The 20,585-nt window shown below is 34.2% G+C and overlaps 1 protein-coding gene across 1 annotated transcript in view; it reads left to right on the top strand.

The window, feature by feature from the left end:
• ACTR3 (actin related protein 3) overlaps window positions 1-20,585 on the top strand; it is a 57,246-nt gene that overhangs the window by 27,735 nt on the left and 8,926 nt on the right. Inside the window, exons 4-8 of the mRNA XM_022590658.2 lie at window positions 2,081-2,191; window positions 5,573-5,668; window positions 7,109-7,216; window positions 10,158-10,301; window positions 12,551-12,724. Coding sequence (XP_022446366.1) covers window positions 2,081-2,191; window positions 5,573-5,668; window positions 7,109-7,216; window positions 10,158-10,301; window positions 12,551-12,724 — 633 coding nt within the window. The remainder of the gene's footprint in view (window positions 1-2,080; window positions 2,192-5,572; window positions 5,669-7,108; window positions 7,217-10,157; window positions 10,302-12,550; window positions 12,725-20,585) is intronic.

The raw sequence follows: 20,585 nt of genomic DNA on the forward strand, positions 1-20,585 counted from the left end.
ATCCTAGTGATTATATCTTTGAGTTTTCCCTTGTAGTGACAGAAATCTTGAATCTGGCCTAGTGTTATTTACACCACAACTGGGGCTCTTTGTCTCTCTTCCTTGGTTCTTTTAAGATTCATTTCAGCTTTCCCAATGCTGCTATAATAATCTTATTAAAAATCAAAGCTATTCTTGTTTATACCCTGCTTGAAAATTTCTACTGATGATCTGTTTCTTATAGAATAAAACCCAAATACAAGGCAAGTAATAGTTTTTGAGAACCTGGTCCCCTTCATGTAGAACTGATCTATCTGTCTACACCCCTTTCCCTAAAGGCACACGTGTTTTTCATCGATAACTGTTGTGTTTGTATATTATTGCGGTGTTTGTATATATTTGTTTCTATTCTCTATTTACCCCACCCCCTAAAAACAAAATTAACAAGGTTGCTCCTTTAAGACCCAGCTTAGATACGACCTCCTCAGTCATAGAGGAATAGGAGCCTTCCCATTTTCCCTCTGAAGCCAAGTTGATCATCTTGTCCTAGGTACTTTATTTCCTTAAAAACTTACAAGGTTATGTTTGTATCTATTTCTTTCACTGGACAGCTCCTTATGGCAGGATGTTCATATCCTTAGCATTTGTGCCAATGGTTATAGTAGGTGCACAATAATAAATGAGGAATAAATGAATAAATAACACTTAGAACATTAAAATATGTCAGTTCCAGTAATGTTATAAAATGAATGATGTAGTACATTTTTTCCTTCCCTAAAGCAAAGTGGGGACTAAAAGTTATTTTTTAAAGTATAATGACTTAGAAAGTATCTAGAAGGCTATGGTGAAATGTGGATATTAGGAATTAATAGATAAAAGGTTTAATGATTAAGTAGATGACTATAGGATATTTATTTCACTAATGCATTCAGCCTTAAGTACTGGGTGTGTATTTGTACTATGTGCATGGAACTGTATTTTTTTGTTTATTTTTCTTTTGTATATTTTTTTAAGTTTTATGCTTATGTTTTTACTTTGCTTAAGTAAGTCTTCATATATTCAGAATACTAATCTTTAGTTACATGTGCTGTGAAACTATTTTATTGCAGAGATTCACAAACTTTCTCAGTGCCCTTAGTGTCTCAGTAAAATTTTTTACAGCATCACTTAGAAAGAAATTAATAACAGTTCTGTTTGTTAAGTAGCAACTTAGTAGCCACTTGAAAAAAATAAAACATATTTTTAATAGTTAAATAATCACAATTACCAGTAGGATGCATGTGCTTGTCGGGCACTTCACAGTTTCTTACACCTGGAATCAGATTGCACATCACCATCTTCATTTCTTATTGTACATGGGTTTTTTGGGGAGGTATTTAGTTTTCATCATAGCAACTGCTGGCAACCCAGCTTTTCAAAGAAGTGATATTACTTGAAGGGAATCTAGTATGATCTGATGTTGAAACTGAACTACTTTAAAATAGTAGGTATGCAGTGCCAAACTGATTCTGAGTATCACCAGATTTCCCTGGAAAATGTAAAATATTTGCAGTGTCTTTGAGAATTTGCTGTAGTACCCTGGGGCTCAGTTTTGGAACCATGGTTCCATAACAAATACATATGACTTGTCTTATAAAATTTTGCTTGCTTGATTTATGGTTATTCTTGCTCTATACTTACCAACTGTGTTTTATATATTAGGCACACAACAAATACTTGTGAAAGAGCTAATAAAGATTAAGCAAATCGTCATAACCTGTACTTTTCACAGGCTAAATTTTAATAGGTTACGTTTCCATTATTACAAAACTTTTAGCAATCTAGAAAGACCGGTACAATGACCTTCCATCTAGATTGAACAGTTTTTAACATTTTAATATATTTGCATTGTGTTTTTTAATTGAAACATCTGAAAATATGTTGTAGAAATAATTTCTTTTATCTCTAAATAGTTAAGTATGCATCTTCTAATGATCTGCGTGTCATTAGCACACCTAAGAAATGCTATCCTCATCTAATACTCACTAATGATCTGTTTTATTTTTGATTTTTTCTGATATTAGTAAAGATTTAATTCCTGTTTTATTTTTTGTTTTAATAGTGGCCAATCCGCCATGGTATAGTTGAAGATTGGGACTTGATGGAAAGGTTTATGGAGCAAGTGATCTTTAAATATTTAAGGGCGGAACCTGAAGACCATTATTTTCTTTTGGTAAGTACAAATTTTAAATTCTGTGAGGAAATCTTTTTTTTTTTTTTTTTTTTGTGGTACGTGGGCCTCTCACTGCTGTGGCCTCTCCCGTTGCGGAGCACAGGCTCCGGATGCGCAGGCTCAGCGGCCATGGCTCACGGGCCCAGCTGCTTCGTGACACGTGGGATCCTTCCAGACCAGGGCACGAACCCGTGTCCCCTGCATCGGCAGGCGGACTCTCAACCACTGCGCCACCAGGGAAGCCCTGTGAGGAAATTTTTGAAGAAATTTAATGAGAATGTTTTCATTGTATCTGTACTCATAGGACATACGTTCTTGTTTATTAAATTGTCATTTATCTAAAGACTTTGTTATAAAGCTGTATCATCTTTAGTATCTTTAACAGTAAGTTTCAGGGGAAAAAGTTGGAAACATGGCACTTTTTTAAAAGAATAACTGGTCTCATTATTATTTCATTTGTAATTCTTTGTAACAAACTACAATATAATTTAATTTTTAAACGTTTTTCTTTCTTTCTTTCTTTTTTTTTTTTTTAACCAAAGCAATGCATGTTCATAATGTTAAAAAATCAAGTGCTATAATATCAGATTTAAATTAAAATTTTCCTTCCTCACCTCTCCCTACCCTTGAACCCTTGATTCCCCCCGGGCAAACACTTTAAATTTTTAAAGAGTTTTTCTTGATAGTTATATCATGTATTTCTTGTATTTTTGTTTGTTTATTTATTTATGTTAATTTGTTTTGCTGTGTTGGGTCTTTGTTGGGCTTCTCATTGTCGTGGCGTCTCTTGTTGCGGAGCATGGGCTCTAGGTACGCGGGCTTCAGTAGTTGTGGCACGTGGGCTCAGTAGTTGTGGCTTGCGGTCTCTAGAGCTCAGGGTCAGCAGTTGTGGCGCACAGGCTTAGTTGCTCTGTGGCATGGGGGATCATCCCAGACCAGGGTTCGAAGCCATGTCCCCTGCATTGGCAGGTGGATTCTTAACCACTGTGCTAGCAGGGAAGCCCGTATTTTTTTTTTAAATATTAGACAGTCTATTAACTCCCTGCTAGGTAAGATGAGTATTTCGTTCTTTTCCTTTGATCCCCTCCTTAACACAAAATTCTTACCTTCTCCCTCTTTCTGTGACATAGTTTAATTTGGGGTTAAATTAATATTTTAATATTTTTAATATTTTATATTTTATTGTGATTGTGAATATTGTTTATGGTTGGACCATGAACATAAAATTGAAAAGAACCTTGCAGTGAATGCCCAATAAACCCACAACCTAGACTCAGCTATTAATTTTACTATAATTGTTTTAGGACATCTGTCTATTGGGTTATCCTTCTATCACTCCATCTTATTTTTTTAATCACTTCAAAATGAGTTGCAGATGGAGTCATTTCACCCCTAAGTACTTTAGCATACATTATCATCAAGTAGAGTTTATTATTGTTTACATTTTTTCTTTTATATAAAACTTACATTCTATAAAATCACACATCTTAACCCTGCCATTTTATGGGTTTGACTGGGCATTGGCAGACTTTCTTTAAAGCTAGTTAGCAAATATTTTTGGCTTTGTGGACCATGTGGTCTCTTTTGCAGCTGCTTAATTAGCTCTGCTGTTGTAGTAGGAAGCAGCCATAGGCAATACTTAAATGAGTGGCTATGGCTGTGTTCCAATAAAATTCTGTTTACAGAAAGAAGTGGTGGACTAGATTTGGCCTTCAGGATGCATGATGTAGTTTGCCCATCCCCTGGGTTTGACAGATTTATACATCTGTGTAACCTAAATCCTTATCAAGATAACAGAGCTTTACCTGTTAACCTGGAAAGTTATCTCATGCCCTTTTCTAGTTAATCCCTGCCCCCATGCCCTGGAGGCAACCCTTATTCAGATTTTTTCCAGTACATACATGTTTTGCTTATATTTGAGTTTCATGTAAATGGAACTGTACAAGTTGTGCTCTTTGGTAAGACTTCACTCATCATAATCTTAAGATTCATCCATGTTGTTGCACATACAAGTAATTTGTTGCTTTTTGTTGTTGGGTTGTATTCCATTGTATGCCTCCCTGTCCATTTTCCTGTTGATAATCTCCTGAGCTGTTCCAAGTTTTTGACTACTGTGAATATTTTTGGGGTACTGTGAACATTCTTAAACAAGTCTTCTTGTGGACATGTTTTTATTTTTCTTGTGTAAATACCTAGATATGGAATTGCTGTGTCACAGGATAGATGCATGATTGATTTTATAAGAAACTTACAGAACTTTTTCCAAGGGATTGTAGCTTTTTGCATACCCACCAACTATGTGTTAGTGATCTGGTTACGTATCCAGATCCAGCATTTGATGTGTCAGTCTTTTTAATTTTAGCCATTCTGGTTGGGTGGGTAAACTTTCTCATTTTGGTTTTAATTTGCATTTTTCTGATGACTGATGTTGTTGAGTACTTTTTCATGTGCTTATTAGCTATTTGTATATTTTCCTTGTGAGGTCTTCTGATTATATTTTATTTTGTATAGAATTTCTGCTTTTCTTGGAGTTTATAATTTAACTGCCTTGGTTTTTAGTTTGCTTAATTTTATATGTAACTCTTACTGAATTATCATCAAACTCTTGAACATAGTCCAAAACCCTCCTAAGTAAGTTTAAACACATCAAGTAGTTTAGAAGTTAAAGGTTTTACATATGGAAAAAGTCTAATCCTCGTTAATTTTCTAAAAAAATTTTTATAGTGTCTTTTAAAGTTAAATAAAAAGATTTTATTTGTAATGAGTTTAAGTTTTATCTGTCTTTCCTTTTGCAATTTATGTTCATTAAATTTAAGCAATCATGCCTTACCTCAAGGTCAAAAAGATAATTCTTCTGTATTTCTTAAGTTTAAACTTTTGCCCTTCAAGTTAAAATATTTGAGATAACAAAAAGGATTGGATAGTCAAATCAGATTAATAAGAATGATGTCTTATGTAGTTTCAGGCTTTGGTAATATAAAATGATTTAGGTATTCCTGCGGCATAAGTGAAACATGAAGTCCAGGATTTTGAGGGCTGTTCCTTAGGTCCTTTCTTGCCTCATTGGGATGTGTTCTGGCCCAGACTTAACCCGCAGGTTTCTAAGTGACATGATGTATGCAGTCACATAACTTAAACTGAAGAAACATCTTAAACTGTGTAAACATTTCCGTTTTATACTCTAGCAGTTATATAAACATACAGATCTGTTGGAGTTCTCTACTGGTTTTTTTTGGTCTGTGTGTCTTTTTTTTTGTACCTCTGAGTTTAATGACTTTTAAATACAATGTTTAAAATACATTATTTCTTACATAAAAATTATCTATGAATTTATCAAAATAATTTTATCTTGCATACTTAAAATCTTATTCAATTTAATAGACTGAACCTCCACTGAATACTCCAGAAAACAGGGAATATACTGCTGAAATAATGTTTGAGTCCTTCAATGTTCCAGGCTTGTACATTGCTGTACAGGTAAGCAAGTTTATAAGTCAAAATAAGCTTGACTCTTAAATTTTAATCTGGTTTAATTCACTCTTAAAATATATGTATATTTTTCTTAACCTCAAAGCGTATCATAGTTCTCTCCTGAACTGATAATTTAGAAATTGTATTAGAGGAATGGAGCTATTTAGTTAGTAAAAGGGAGATGTTAAAGGAAGTAAGTTAATGGTTTTTGGATAAATCAAGACCTTTTTTATAGAACAGAAATAAGGGATAGTTATTGAGAATTCACTCTGTCAAGAATTTTCTGTACACATTTAGCCTTGTAACATTCACTGTGTCCTTTTTTTGTAGTCTGTTTTGAATGACTTACCATTACATATATTTGACCACTGCCTCCTTTGTGCCCCTCTGTATCCTGTATATCACAAATCCCCATAATATTTTATTGCATTTAATTTGTGTATATATCTGTATGGAACAGCTTCTCTCCCATCCCTCAGGATCAGAGCTTACTTCTTACTTGTTTTTTAACGTGGTAGCAAATGTGATACCTGGCATATCACAAATGCTTAAAAAGTATATAAATTACTGTGTAGTTTTGTTAGCCCACAGTTATTATGGTGTGATCCTGTGTTAAAATAGGAGGATGGCCTAGTTACCTTTCTAGATCCCTTTCAGCTATTATATTGCAAGTAGGTAAAATAAAGCCAGCTTAGTTCTGATTTTAATTAATTAGTTATTTATCTTGTTCGAGGCTTGGATTTGTATGAAATTTAGGTAATTTTTTAAAAAATGAACTAGCTTCATTAATTTCTTAATTTGCAAACTCTTTTAATAGAAAAATTATACTTTATTGCCTATGCCAAGATTTTTTATAGAAATACATTATTTCATCAACTTTGCTTTCCTCATTAAATCATAGTATTTGGAAGTGTGCAGTGGCCTTTTCTGGTTAAATAGCTTGTTACATATTCCTAAATGCATGTTGCACTTAGAAAATTTGGAGCTAATCTTATGAGTGATACTTAGTATAGCCATCTACGTACTGAATAACTGATGATTGGTAGTTGCGTGCTTCTCTACCTTACTTTGTGGTATGTTACAGGCTAGGCCATATAAACGTAGTTTTAAGCCCTGTTCTGTATTATCTCATGTTAGTCTTCGATATGTTAGTACCGTACTATCTCATGTTAGTCTTCCACATTTTGGGGGAGTATAAGAGGAAAACGGCCCCCACTAAAATATCGAAAATTTGTAAACATGCCCCTAAAGACTACTGTAAGCCTGTAAGTTGTCTTAATAATATGTAGGTTGTGAACAATTTTATTGTATAATATAAATTAATTTTGTGTATTCTCTTTCCAAAGATACTACATTTAAAATTGCATAAAGTACTCCAGTAAAAAATTTTTTTCTAATAACTCTTTGTTTTTATTTTTTTGCCTATCATATTTCTTTTTGTTCAAGGCTGTTCTTGCCTTAGCTGCATCGTGGACCTCCAGACAAGTAGGAGAACGGACGTTGACCGGTACGGTAATAGACAGTGGAGATGGTGTCACTCATGTCATCCCTGTGGTAAGGATAGTTTAAAATTACTGAACAGGATATCAGATAACACCTGGAAAAGTTAAATTATATGAATTATTGCCACCTTTTAAAAACTTTATTGACCATTGTTCAGCTATAGCTGTGTTTTGCTCAAATTATTATTAGAACTTTGTAAACAAATTCCAGATTTTTTTTTGCTCTAGGTTGTTAAAAATAATTAGAAAATTACTAGAAGTAGTTTCTAATTCATAATTAGGAAATGATGAATTAGAGTATCTGGAATGGAAATAGGCCTTTCTTGTCTTAAATGTGGAACTCAGTTTTCCAGTTTGGATGTGTCTGTTTGTATGTTAGCCAGTTGATAGTTTTTCTTATCCTTAATTAACAGATTTTGTACTGGTCATAGGTTATCTACTAAATAGCAGTTAGTCAAAAGTACATGACCATTAAAGACTTCTGGGGAATTACGTTTTTGAATTAAAAAGCTCAAGTTGTGATTGTGCTTCATGGTTTGGATTTAATCAAGCATGTTAAGAAAAATGCATCAGATTGGATTATTTGTGAGAGATAGCATTTTTCTGCCAAAGCCTTTCTGCTTCCAATTTTTAATGACAAATTAGGTTTTTTATTGTGTCTAATAGATCAAAATGACTACTTGAATTCATTCTGATTATTATTGGGTACGTATATGTAGAAAGGTTTATCTTATAAAGTAATTTTTATGTTATATTGAATAACATGTAAGGAATGAAATTATTTAGAACTTTATTTTTTCATTATTCTTATTCCTCTTTTTAATGCATCAGGCAACCTCTGTTGAAGATTACATCCTCCAAGTGACTACTTTTGGATTAGATGTCATAATTTATTCTTCTGATGTCATAATAGTAATAATTGCCCTTCTTGAAAAAAATAAAAACTTCCTTGTGATACAATTCACACACCATACAATTCACTCATTTAGAGTGTACCATTCAGTGTTTCATTGTATATTCATAAAGTGCATCCATTACCAGAGTCAATTTTAAAACATTTTTATCACTCTAAAAAGAAACCCTGTATCTTTTAGCATTCACTGTCCCCCCGTAACTTTAGCCCCTGGCAACCACTAGTCTACTTTCTGTCTCTGTAGATTTGCCTGTTCTGGATATTTTATATAAATGGAGTCAGTCTTTTTTTCTTCTTTTCAAAACATCTGTCACCAGGTTTTTGTTTTTGTTTGTTTGTTTTTATTTTTGTCTGTGTTGGGTCCTCGTTGCTGTGTTCGGGCTTTCTCTAGTTGCGGCGAGCGGGGGCTACTCTTTGTTGCGGTGCATGGGCTTCCCGTTGATGTGTCTTCTCTTGTTGTGGAGCACCGGCTCTAGGTGCGTGGGCTTCAGTAGTTGTGGCTCACGGGCTCTAGAGTGCAGGCTCAGTAGTTGTGGCACCCTGGCTTAGTTGCTCCGCAGCATGTGGGATCTTCCCAGACCAGGGCTCAAACCCATGTCCCCTGCATTGGCAGGTGGATTCCTAACCACTGCACCACCAGGGAAGTCCTAGAGTCACTCTTTTGTGACTGTCCTCTTTCACATAGCCCAGTGTTTCAAGATTTATCCATGTTGTAGCATGTATAGTACTTCATTTCTTATTATTGCCAAATAATACGTCATTGTATGGATATTCTACATTTTATTTTATTGCCATTGGGGGATATTTTAATATCTTGGAAATTAGGATGTGTCCAACATTTTGATGGCTTTTTATAATTTAGTTGGCATATTTTTCTTTCTTAGTGCTACATATTCTTTTCCCTTTTTTTTCCAAAATGGGACAATAATAGTGACCTATGTCATAAAACTGTTTTGAGGATTAAATAATGCATATATGTATGTTGTTTAGAGATACATAAAGATTCTTAAAATGTTCATTTAAAATTCTCATTTAAGCCTCAAGATCTATGCTGTAGATTATAGTATCCTTTGAGGACTTCAGTTTACTCATTTATAAAATGCAAATAACTGAGTTGCTTAAGATCACCAAATCATAGGTCATGGGGCTGGGATCTGAACTTGTTCTTCCTGACCACAGTCTTTTCTTAACATCTACACAATTAAGCAGTAATATTATTATCTTGATAATTAATATTAGAATAGGTAATTTGCAAAAAGGAGTTACCAACTTGGAAAAGAAAGAGTTTTAGTAAGAATATTAAGAATTGGGTATTCCTGTGATTTTCCTGCCTTCTTTTGAATTAATGGACTGTTTTTTATAATTTCAGTTTATCTTTTTTTATTAACTTATTAGCTATGCTATATATTTCTTTGTTATTGTCATTTATTTTTTGGTGGTTTTTGCTCTAGGGCTCATATTAAACATCTCTAATTTATTACAGTCTAACTACAAATAATATTTTACCATTTCATAAACAAGAATGTTATGTTGTTAATGAAATTTAATTTTGCTGCATTATTTTTGTACTTCTGAGTTGTATTAGTAAGTTTATGAATTCATTCTGCAGAATTAATACCTGCTTCATTAGGAAAATGATAGCCAGCTTGTGGGTTAATGATAAAATTTCTTACAATGCAATCTAAATTTTTTGCTGAAATTATAGAAGATTTAAAACTAATACCCTATTTGAAGTCTGTTATCTAAAACCTTTAATACTTCTGAAACTCACTATTTCTTTGTTGTTGAGTCATTTCAGTCTTGGTTGTAAACTCTTATCAGTAGGAGAATAAATCTAAGCTTTGTTCATAAGTTTTGTTCATTCTTGTTCATAATATCTGTACAGTATTATAAATTCTATGCTAAGTTAACTGTGAGGAATACAGTTGAGGAATAAAGACTAGAAGAATTCTCCTGGGATAAAGCAATACTTAAGGATACAAATACAGTAATCTGAGAAATTGGTCTTTAATGATTAATTTAGGTGATACTGATTTTTGAAAACGTTGAAAGTAAATTTGACACTTTCTTTTTCATCTAGGCTGAAGGGTATGTGATTGGCAGCTGTATTAAGCACATTCCAATCGCAGGACGAGATATAACATATTTTATTCAGCAATTGCTGAGAGACCGAGAAGTAGGAATTCCTCCAGAGCAATCCTTGGAAACTGCTAAGGCAGTAAAGGTAAAAAAAAAAAAAGTTAAGAATATAATTTACTTAAAAATTAAAATCACGTTATAATATGAACATGAAAAATTCTTAAGTCAAGAACAGTAGTTTAAAAAAAACTTTCGTTAACCAGTTACAAACCACTACTCTTATTAATTACATGTATTTTTCTCTGTATTTCTTGTAGGAAATTTTGGGAGATTATCAACCCTTTGCTTGCTCTCACCACATTTCACATTTGAGAGGACTAACATACAAGAACATTTATACCAACTGACTTCAACATACATTTTTGTGATTATTCTCTTTAGTAAAAATAAATGTAGCATGCCTTAGAGGTACTGTGGGTTCTGTTCCAGACCACTGCAATAAAGCGAATATCGCAGTAAAGCGAGTCACACAAAGTTTTTGGTTTCCCAGTGCATTTAAAAGTTATATTTACACTATACTGTAGTCTATTAAGTGGCAATAGCATCATGTCTATAAAAAAATGTACATACCTTAATTAAAAAATACTTGTTGCTAAAAGATGCTAACCGTCATCTGATAATGCAGAGATACCAGAAAATTTCAGTTTGTAAAAAACACATTATTGGTGAAGCACAGTAAAACGGGGTATGCCTGTAATTAGTTCAGAGTCCTCACATCTCAATTTTCGCTGACTTCTTTATTTTTAATTCTAGCAGTTTTCTGTTAAAACAAAATTTTTGATGTCATTGATTCATTTGGCTGTAGAATAGAGGCAATGGTTGGCTCAAGTGATATGGCCCATAGAAGAAAATTGTGAAGGCTGTGTAAGGTATTTTAATAATTTGTATGCTACACCAGGGCTCTGTGCAAAATACCAAAATATTTAACATAGCTTTTTAAATTTATCATTTGTCAGCATACCTAAAAAATTTCATTGGGTCTCACATATGTTTTAAATATGTCAAAGCAAAACTTCCCAGGTAAAAATAACTCCATATATTTGACAGTCTTTGCATGATTATAGTGTTTTCCTTGCTTATCAAAGAATAGGAATGAAAATGAATTTACTACTTCCTAGGTAGTAAAGGAATTTGTAAATGGTTGCAAAAAGTCACCTCAGGTAGGTGGCATCAAAATTAAATATGTAAAAAATTAATATGAACACTACTGTTTCAACATCTTTGGGAAATCTCTGGAGTTTAAAAATTAACAAAAACACCAAGGATTTGTTCTAGAGCATACTAGTGCTCAGTCTTAATGTCTTTTAAGGATCATCATTTCCATGTAATTCCTACTTCCAAGATTTGGAGAAAGAAGACCTAATATGACATACTCAAATTATCTTCTGTTTTCCAGTATTCTTTCCCATTATGTGTGTTGATTATCAGTAATAATATTTGTACCTATCTTGGATAGAATCATTGATGTATACAAATATGTGAAATGTGTGTTTTCCTTCAAAAAAAAAAAAAAGAAATAGACTGGCAATCAGGAGTCCACAAATTGCAGATAGAAAGTTATAACATGTTTGAACTGCATTTTTGATGAAAACTTTTACTGAGGATGTATATCCAAATATGCAGTGATTCAGCCTTGCAGGTGATATAGTAAAAAAGAATAGTTTATATTTTCAGTTTTTTTTCTTTTGCTCACTTAGCCCATAATCTTTTGTTCCAGATAGGTATTAAAGATCTATATATGTAAAAAAAAAAAAAAAATTTTTTTAAACTGAAGTTTAGTTGCTGTATAATATTATATGTTATAGGTGTACAGTACAGTGATTCACAATTTTTAAAGGTTGTATTTCATTTAAAATATTGACTGTATTCCCCATGTCGTACAATATATCCTTGAAGCTTATTTTATACCTAATAACCTGTACCTCTTACTATATTAATTTGTTTGGTTATATCAACTATTTATTCTCCAGTTCTTTGTGTATTTTATGTTTTCTTTTTTCTAAAATATGAACTCCTTTAATTATTGAAACAGCATAAAATTTTGGATGACATTAATGAGTATTTTCATGAAATAGCACTGAAATATTAGAAACTGGCTCTTTAGTTTAAGTCTTATTCTCTTCATTTGTGAAACCTTCAGTTATGTATAGGAGATGAGCTGTTTATTTTTACTACACATACGATAACATCCTAACATAAAATTTTCTTCAGCTAAATTTGCTAATTTTATTTTCTGAAGATGTTTTTTCATTTGATTTTAGTTTACTGAAAATATGCCATTCTGTTTTGCTTTTCCTAAAGCAAGAGGAAAAAATTACTCATTTCTTTTTCTAGGAGCGCTATAGTTATGTCTGCCCAGATTTAGTAAAAGAATTTAACAAGTATGATACAGATGGATCAAAGTGGATTAAACAGTATACTGGAATCAATGCTATCTCAAAGAAAGAATTTTCCATTGATGTTGGATATGAGAGATTCTTGGGACCTGAAATATTTTTTCATCCAGAGGTAAGTTTTTTTTTAGATGGAATTGTTTTGAAATATTCAGCAGAAAATATCAGTCAACTATATCAGAGGAGTTAATCTCAGGAACTTTCTTTTGTATACTAAAATACTATAGTGAGTCATATTTTTCAAGAAAAAAATTGCCTTTGTGTTAAAACTGGGTAAACAGTTACCATATTTCATACATTTAGAAAAATGAAACTTTTATCTAATATTTGTGACTTACTTGGGGTCACGGAGGGTGGGGAGCCCTTAAATTCATGGTCATTTAAATAAAATATTTTAGGAGATGTTCTAGAACTCTCTCCTCCTCCTCCCATATAAAATAACCATTATACAAAGAACCCTCAATTGACTATCATAACAAAATATTTAACTATTAGCAAAATAGTCTTCTCTCTTTATGAAGTGTTAGCAATATACAGGCTATATTAAATTAATGAAATATGAGCTTTTAATAATGAAAAATTCTTCTAGTAAGTTAGTATAAGAACTTTTTGTATTAGAATTAATAACATTAAATGCCTATTCTGCTTATTCAGCAGTAAGAATAGTTTGTTTAATATTGTTTACTCAGTCAGCAAGTGGTAAGTGAATACAGTTTTCATGATCTCAGTTTAAGCATTGTGTATTTAAGATGAAAAATTATTTATCTTGCTCTACTCAAGCTGAAAGAATGAGAGATGAATATCTAAAAAATGGTATAGTTGCTTAATGAATGCATGTATCTGGTGAGGGCATGGGAAGAAAGCATCTAAGTCTGCTTGGGAGAATCAGGGAAACTTCTTAGAGGAGATAACAGTTGAACTGAGAAAGGATGAATGGGTATTAGGCAGGTATGTTAGGGGAGTACATTTCTGGCAGAGAACTATATATATATATATATATATATATAAGCTGGGTAGAGGTCTGGGATGTAAGAGAGCTAGATAATAAAGTACAAAGGAAGAGAGTGGTAGGAGATGGATCCAGATAGGTGTTAATGAGAAACTAAAATGCTATGCAAAGGAGTTTACTGGATTCTGTGCTTGTGCAGAAATGTTCAGCATGGAAATGACACAGATTTATATATGGTATGGGAAAGGTCACTCTGGTTGCACTGGGTTGGATAGATAGGAACAGAATGAATTGTGTTGGAAACAGGTGAGTTTATTGCAGTTTCCCAGATGAAAAAAAGTCAGTAGGTCAGTGAGAATGAGAAAGGAGGTGAGAGTAAGAATAGAATGGACATGATTTACCGATTGCTTGGATGTGAGGGGAGTAAGAATATGAAGAATCTGTGATGATTCCCAGGTTTGTAATTTGAGCAACTCAATGTTTTGCCATCACTGAAGTTAGGAAAATGGAAGGATAAGATAGATAAGGTAGAATGAGGTGAGTTTACTATGCATCTTTAAAAAAGTTTGAAAATGAACACTTGGGTTCTAAGGGTTTTCAACTGGGGCACGTGTCCTGGTGTGAGGATAGATGTCAAGTCATCACCATATATGGTGCAAAGGAGGAGACTGGCCAGGCAGAGAATGTGGAGTGGGAAGGATGGGGCCTTAGTGCACACTAACACTTCATAGACAGGCAGAGTAAGAGGAGCCTGCAGAGGATACTGAAACATACAGAAAGGAAGGAGACAAGCCAAGGGACTGTGGTGCTGACATTGAGAGAAGTGAATGTTTCAGGGAGGGAGGAGGTTAAATAGTGCGAGCTGGTACAGTGAGGTGATTGAGGAAATTTGAGAAATACCCATGGGTTTTTAGCAGCCAGATTAGCGGTGATCCTAGAGGAGCAATTTCAATGGAATGGTGTGATAGAGGCAGTGTGTCGCATCAGTGAGAGGTAAAGGTCTGGGAATTGTCAGTTGTGGGCATCGTGAGAGGCGGCTATAAAGGAAAAGCTTAGTGGCTACAGGGAACTGGTAAGAAGTCAGTTGTAAGAAGGCTGAGGTTAGTTTTATTTTTAAGAGGGGTTACTCCAGGGACAGGTAAGGGGTTAAGTGTGGGTGCAGGAAAATGTGGAGCTGGAAAGGGTTAGAGGAGCAGGCAGATAGCTGAAGAAGTTTATCATCATAGTTCATAGCTTTAATTATTTTTCATGAACTGGAATCAAGCTCTTGTGTTGGAGAAGGGATCAGACAGAAGGTTGAGGGCTGGGAGAGAACAGTGACTTGGAATCACTCTTGAGGAGAATTGAGAAGGTGACTGTATTTCTAGTCGTGGGGCACCACTGAAATTAGATACTCAGAGCTTGTAGTCATAGAATGGTGTCGTCCCCGCCCCCTGCCCCACCCCACCAGGCAGTTTTGGGAGAGGAGCAAAGGGCTTTGCCAAGGCAAGAGGTTAAAGTGGTGCAGCTCAGAGAAGAGAGGGAATCCGGAAGGCTGAATTACTTAGAGATAGTGAGGGATACCGGCAAGGGTTGGAGGTCATGATGAATTGGCATATAGTTGGAAACGGGGAGCAAAAGAGTGAGCGCCAGAAGGATAGGGCACTGTTGTCAGACAAGTGTACAGGAGTTTTCAGATTTTAGACAGCACATTTGCTTTGCAGTTCTTTAAATTAAAAAGGCTATGTGCACATGGTTTTAAAAGTCAGATAACACTGACAGTGATGTGCAGAGCAGCCACTAGCTCTTACGTAGCCATTACTCTTGGTAATTACTTCCAGATTTCAAAATACAGTGCTTATACTGCTGTTTCTTGATATATCAATGTAAGTAGTTTATCTACTCACCTCCTTTTAGTTGATTTTGTTCCTAGAGCCTCTTTTCTCTTAGCCTGCCTATCATGTTATTGGCTGTTAATGTTAAATCAATAGTATGACAGTATTTATAATATACCCGTGAATGTTGTTTGTTTTTGAGGTAGTAATGTAATGTGATTTTTTTTCTCTTAAAATTTAGTTTTTCCTAAATTTTTGCCTCATTTCTTCATTTGTGTCATTTTGTTTGTTCGTATATTCTTTCTTTCATTTATTCATGGACATTGTAGTTAACTACCTGGGTATACCAGGTCTGGAAAGGAACCTGGGGGTGTCACTATTCCACTTAGAGAATTTTAACAATTTCTTTCTTTATTTTCCACCTAGTATTTTATTTTAATTGAAGTATAGTTGATTTACAATATCGTGTTAGTTTCAAGTGTACAGCACAGTGATTCAGTTATTTATATATATATATGTATATATATATTCTTTTTTTCAGATTCTTTCCCTTATAGGTTATTACAAAATATTGAGTAGTTCCCTGTGCTATATAGTAGGCCCTTGTTGGTTCACTATAATAATTTCTTTCCTTATGTAGTTTCTTATACCTTCAATTTCTGGCAATTTTGAAGGTGCTACAGGGTGCTCTGGAAATACTTAGGATGTAAAGTCCCTTTTCTGTCTTCCAAACAGGGTTGGATTATTTTATTGTTTCCTTATCTCCTTTTTTCATCCTTGAGCATTTAAGTTTCCTTGTACTTTCCCTCTGTCATTGTATTGGGGATTCCAGAGGATGGAGAGAGAGAACCACATGTAGCTGGAAATCAGGGCAGATTTTCCAGTGGGGCCATGTATATGTGAGTGGCTGAAGTAGAAGTGGATTTAAGATCACTTGAATTAAGGAACATCAGTTGTTTTGAAGTTGAAATGTTGGAGAGAGATGTTAAAACCCTAAGTTGAGGACAGGAATTAGAGTATTATGGAAGATTCTGAACCAGAGTCTTCGATGAATGGGATCCACAAGATAGATAATAGCATGGAAGATAGGAGATACCCTGGGTTTCAAAAGAAGAAGCGTTTGAGTGAAATACTCTTTACAGATATCTTTAGCTAACATCTTGACTGTCTTAAAAACCTTGAAACATTAGATATGTAAATAAAATGTTTTGGTTGTGTCATATTGCTTAGAAAAGGGATAGTTGTCTGGGTGAAAATATATCTTGCTGTTTAAGGTTTCATATATAATTTTTTTTATTAATTTAAGTAATCTTTATTGTTTGATATACGAAGTTTTCTTCATTATTTTTTAAAACTTTGAAACATCTTTTCGTCTCCATAGCTTTTTTCTCTTTGAAATTTCTTCTGTGAGAAATCTGTTTTCTTTTCTCTTTTTTAAAGTTAAAAAAAAAATTAGTTATGTATATGCACATTGTTTAAAAGTCCTAGTTGTTTAAATTCTAGCAAAAAGTAGGAGTGCCCTGTATATATTTCCCCATTTTTTTTCTAGAGGTATACTCTTTATTAGTTGATTCTTTTGGTGATTGCATCCATAGCTGCAAATAGCTTTGGTTATATTGCAACTTCAAGTTTTTTCAGTTTTAGATATTTTTCTGTCAACTTCTAGCTATGGAAGAGGAGGATTGCCTTTTCTTTTCTCCCTTTGTCTCCACCACAAACAGTACCTTTTCATAATCTTTTGTCCCAATAGTTAGATTGTAACTTCAGTTAGGTAAAAATCCAGTGCCTATATGTTGGTGAACACAAATTTTATTTAGATGTGAGCCACGTAGTTTACCATGAAATATTTTCCTGTCTAGTATTTTGTTTTCCCACAGAGTCATTAATAAGTTGTCCACTTAGTTTTAAAATAATTGTCATTAATTCACTTTGAATCTGTCTTTTCAGCATACTCAGATGCATAGGGTTTTTTCATCAGTTTAATTTTCCAGAGCACCTGATATGTCCCAATCTGAACTTGTTTCCTTCTGCACCTGATAGAGAGTTCACCATCATTCTGGGGATTCCCTTTGCCTCTCTCTTGTGTTAGAGTTAGATCCCTCTTTCCTCTGTCCTGTGTCTTTCCCTTTCTTACTGTCTACTTCTTTACTTTGATGGAGATCATCTGCCAGTAGAGTCCCTGATAAAAAGGGTACATGGGAAATGAAAACTTTAAGACCTTGCATGTCTGAAAATGTATTCATTTTATCTTCACACTTGTTTGGTAGTTTGGGTGTAGAATTCTAGATTGGAAATTATTTTCCTTCAGCATTTTGAAGCTACTGCTTGGTTGCTTTCCATTATAGCTTGAAGTGAAAAACTGCTCTGATTTCTAAACCTTGTATAGGACCTTTTCTTTTCCTCTCCAGATAGATACTTGTAGATCTTTGCTTTGTTCCTTAGCATTCTGCTGTGATATTTTTCTCTTCTCTTTGCGCTTTTGTTCTGATCTCTAGATGATTTCTCCAACTTTGCCTTCTGAACCCTCTATTGAATTTTTTATTTCTGGTAACATACTTAATTTTCAAGAACTTCCCCTACCTCTGCTTTTGATACTCCTTTTTTATGCTACCGTGTACTTGTTTCATGGTTGCATATCTTTTGGCTCTCTGAGGATACTAGTCAGAGGTTGGTTTGTTTTTTTTTTTAAGTTTTTTTCTTTCTGCTTTCTTCCAAGTTGCCTTTCTCTTTGTTTTGGTACCTATATTTTACATGCTAGAGACTCTAGGGGATCACTCATTTAGGAGGGGGATGCTCAGCCTGTTGGAAATCTAAGCTTTGTGAGTAGGACTTGTTGACTATGGCTTTTTCTTCGGAGGATAGCCCTATGTGTGTTTCTTCAGATCATTTCGGGTAATCCAGTTCCCAGAGAAGACTCCTGCCTGGAGAGTAAAGGTTGGCAGCCAAACTGAGGAAGAGGGTTGGTATTTATGTGTTAGCAGTAGGCTGCATGAATACCTTCACTTAAAATCCTGCTGCTTTCATTCATTTCAGTTGTGTGTAAAGAGTCCTGGCACTCTGCTTTATTCCGTTGAGAGTGTAGGCTAACTAGTTTTCTCCTTGGATGATGAGGAGGCATTTGATAGACTTCTTTGGAGGGAATCTGGGGCTTTAACTGCTCCTCAGAGAGGCTTTCTGCCAGCCTTCCTCCCTGCCCTCCTTCTAACTTAATTTCAGCGCTGGCAGGTACAGCTAGTTCTTTGGGGGATTTGTGATACAGCTTGATTCGTGGCTTTTCCTACTGATGACTTATTAAGTGTTTTAGGGGGAGTGCATGGTCTTACCCATCTGCTTTTCAGATTCTGTTTTACCAAATATTGTTGCTGTTTCTTCCTGTTCTGTTCTCTCCATACTTTGGGGATTATGCCTTAAAAAATTCTCCGTATTGGTGCTTTTAATAGAGAAAGAGCAAGATTAGATATGTGTGTGTTCAGTTCACCACGTTTTCCAAGAACAGACCTGTTTTTTGTATCGTATGAACTGTGTCACTTCCCAAGTTAATTTTAAGATTCTTCTGTAATTTTAGATATTTCTGTCATTTGAAGGATTTGCTCAGTTTTTGGTTTGTTTTTGTTTTGGTTAGATGAAAGTGTGGGCATTTGAGCTTGATTGAACACTGAAGATAAAATGTGTGAAAGAATAAGGGGATATTTATTATTGAACTGCTAAATTTATCATAAATAGTAGAAAGAACTGTTTCTAGAAGGAATGGGTTTAGCACTTCATTTTTTTTTAAAAAGGAAATTAAAATTTTTTTGACAAACCTCTTTGGGCTGCTGTGCTTTAGTTGGCTACATTCCCTATAAATTTTTCAGAAGAGAAAAAAGATATTTCTTCCTTGATAGCTACTTGCAGTAATACTAAGACCTGATCAAGGAGCAGTTAAGCAGGACTAATCCTTTTGCTGCAAGTGAAAGAAAAGTCCTAAAGATATTAATAGGGACCCTAAGTTGAGCCTATTAGTATTAAAGTATCGAATAAATCTCCAACACTTTATTGTTAATTTATTCTTTTTTCCTAAATTTATTTAAGAAATATTCATTGCTTGCTTCTCTACTGTATATTATTCTACTTGTTCTCTCTCACCTGGGGTTCTGCAGCACAGCAGTCCGTGAGCTTTTTCAAAGGATACTTTCAAATCAGACTCCATTTCTTCCTAAATCAGGAATTCTGTGGGTAGATCCCAGGGTATGTGAATACTTAAAGGTTTATAAATATTTTCTTTTGTATATTCCTGATTAAAAATTACTGTGAGGAGGACATACAGGTACATAGCACAGGAATGAATGACCCTATCCCTGCCTTTTGCTTGCTCGTGGTATAGCAGACAAACTGTCTTAAAGGTAGAAAAATAATTACAGGAAGGTTAATCTCATGTGCATGTGTGTGTCTATACATTATTGTTTTAGGTGAATACTGAAGAAATGGCTAACAAAGAACCACGAAGAGAATTTGAAAGTTTTATATCAATAAGTTGATAAGATAACATTTTCAGGATTCCAGTTCTGCTCATTCCAGTTAACCGTCAGCTAAGCCAGTCCCTGCCTGTAACCTGAGCTTGCCTATAAATGGCATAGGAAGGCAGCCAAGTTGAGCTATATTTTCCCATTTTTCCACAGAATACAATACAGACCACCTCTGACAGATAAAACATTCCCTAATCTGTAGGTTGGGTTCTTGAGACTCAGTATGAGCCACATTTTTATACCCACTTCTAACCCTGTTAGGGGTTATAAACACTCATCAGCATGTTTCAGAAAATCAGATTTTGACTCCAGTTTCTTTTCTCTTACTGTGGTAGTAGAGGTCAGTAGAACCTTTGTTAGTGGTATTTTACTTTATGTAAATTAAAATATTTTCTGTCATTATGCTTCATTACTCAGGTAACATTAAATCTCTCCATTGCGTGCCTACTCTCTAAATAACTTAAAACTAATTTAAAAAATTGTAAGAACCTGACACATGCCTGATAATTATCAGTCAAGCTATGGAATCAGTTTAATGAACAAAGGAATGTTGTCTCTCCCATTAAGACAACCTAATTCTAAAAATGAGAGGCCAAGAGAGGTTGTTGGCAGCTCATTTTCTAGACAATATTTTAAATTGTGTTCATTTTAATAAAGTACACCTATTTATTTTTGACAAATTAGAGCTAGATTCTGACCTTTTATTTT

Source organism: Delphinapterus leucas, chromosome 8 (genome assembly GCF_059928025.1).
Source record: "Delphinapterus leucas isolate spDelLeu-1000000601 "Yukka" chromosome 8, BTC_Dleu_Yukka2, whole genome shotgun sequence".
Taxonomy (NCBI): Eukaryota; Metazoa; Chordata; class Mammalia; order Artiodactyla; family Monodontidae; genus Delphinapterus; species Delphinapterus leucas.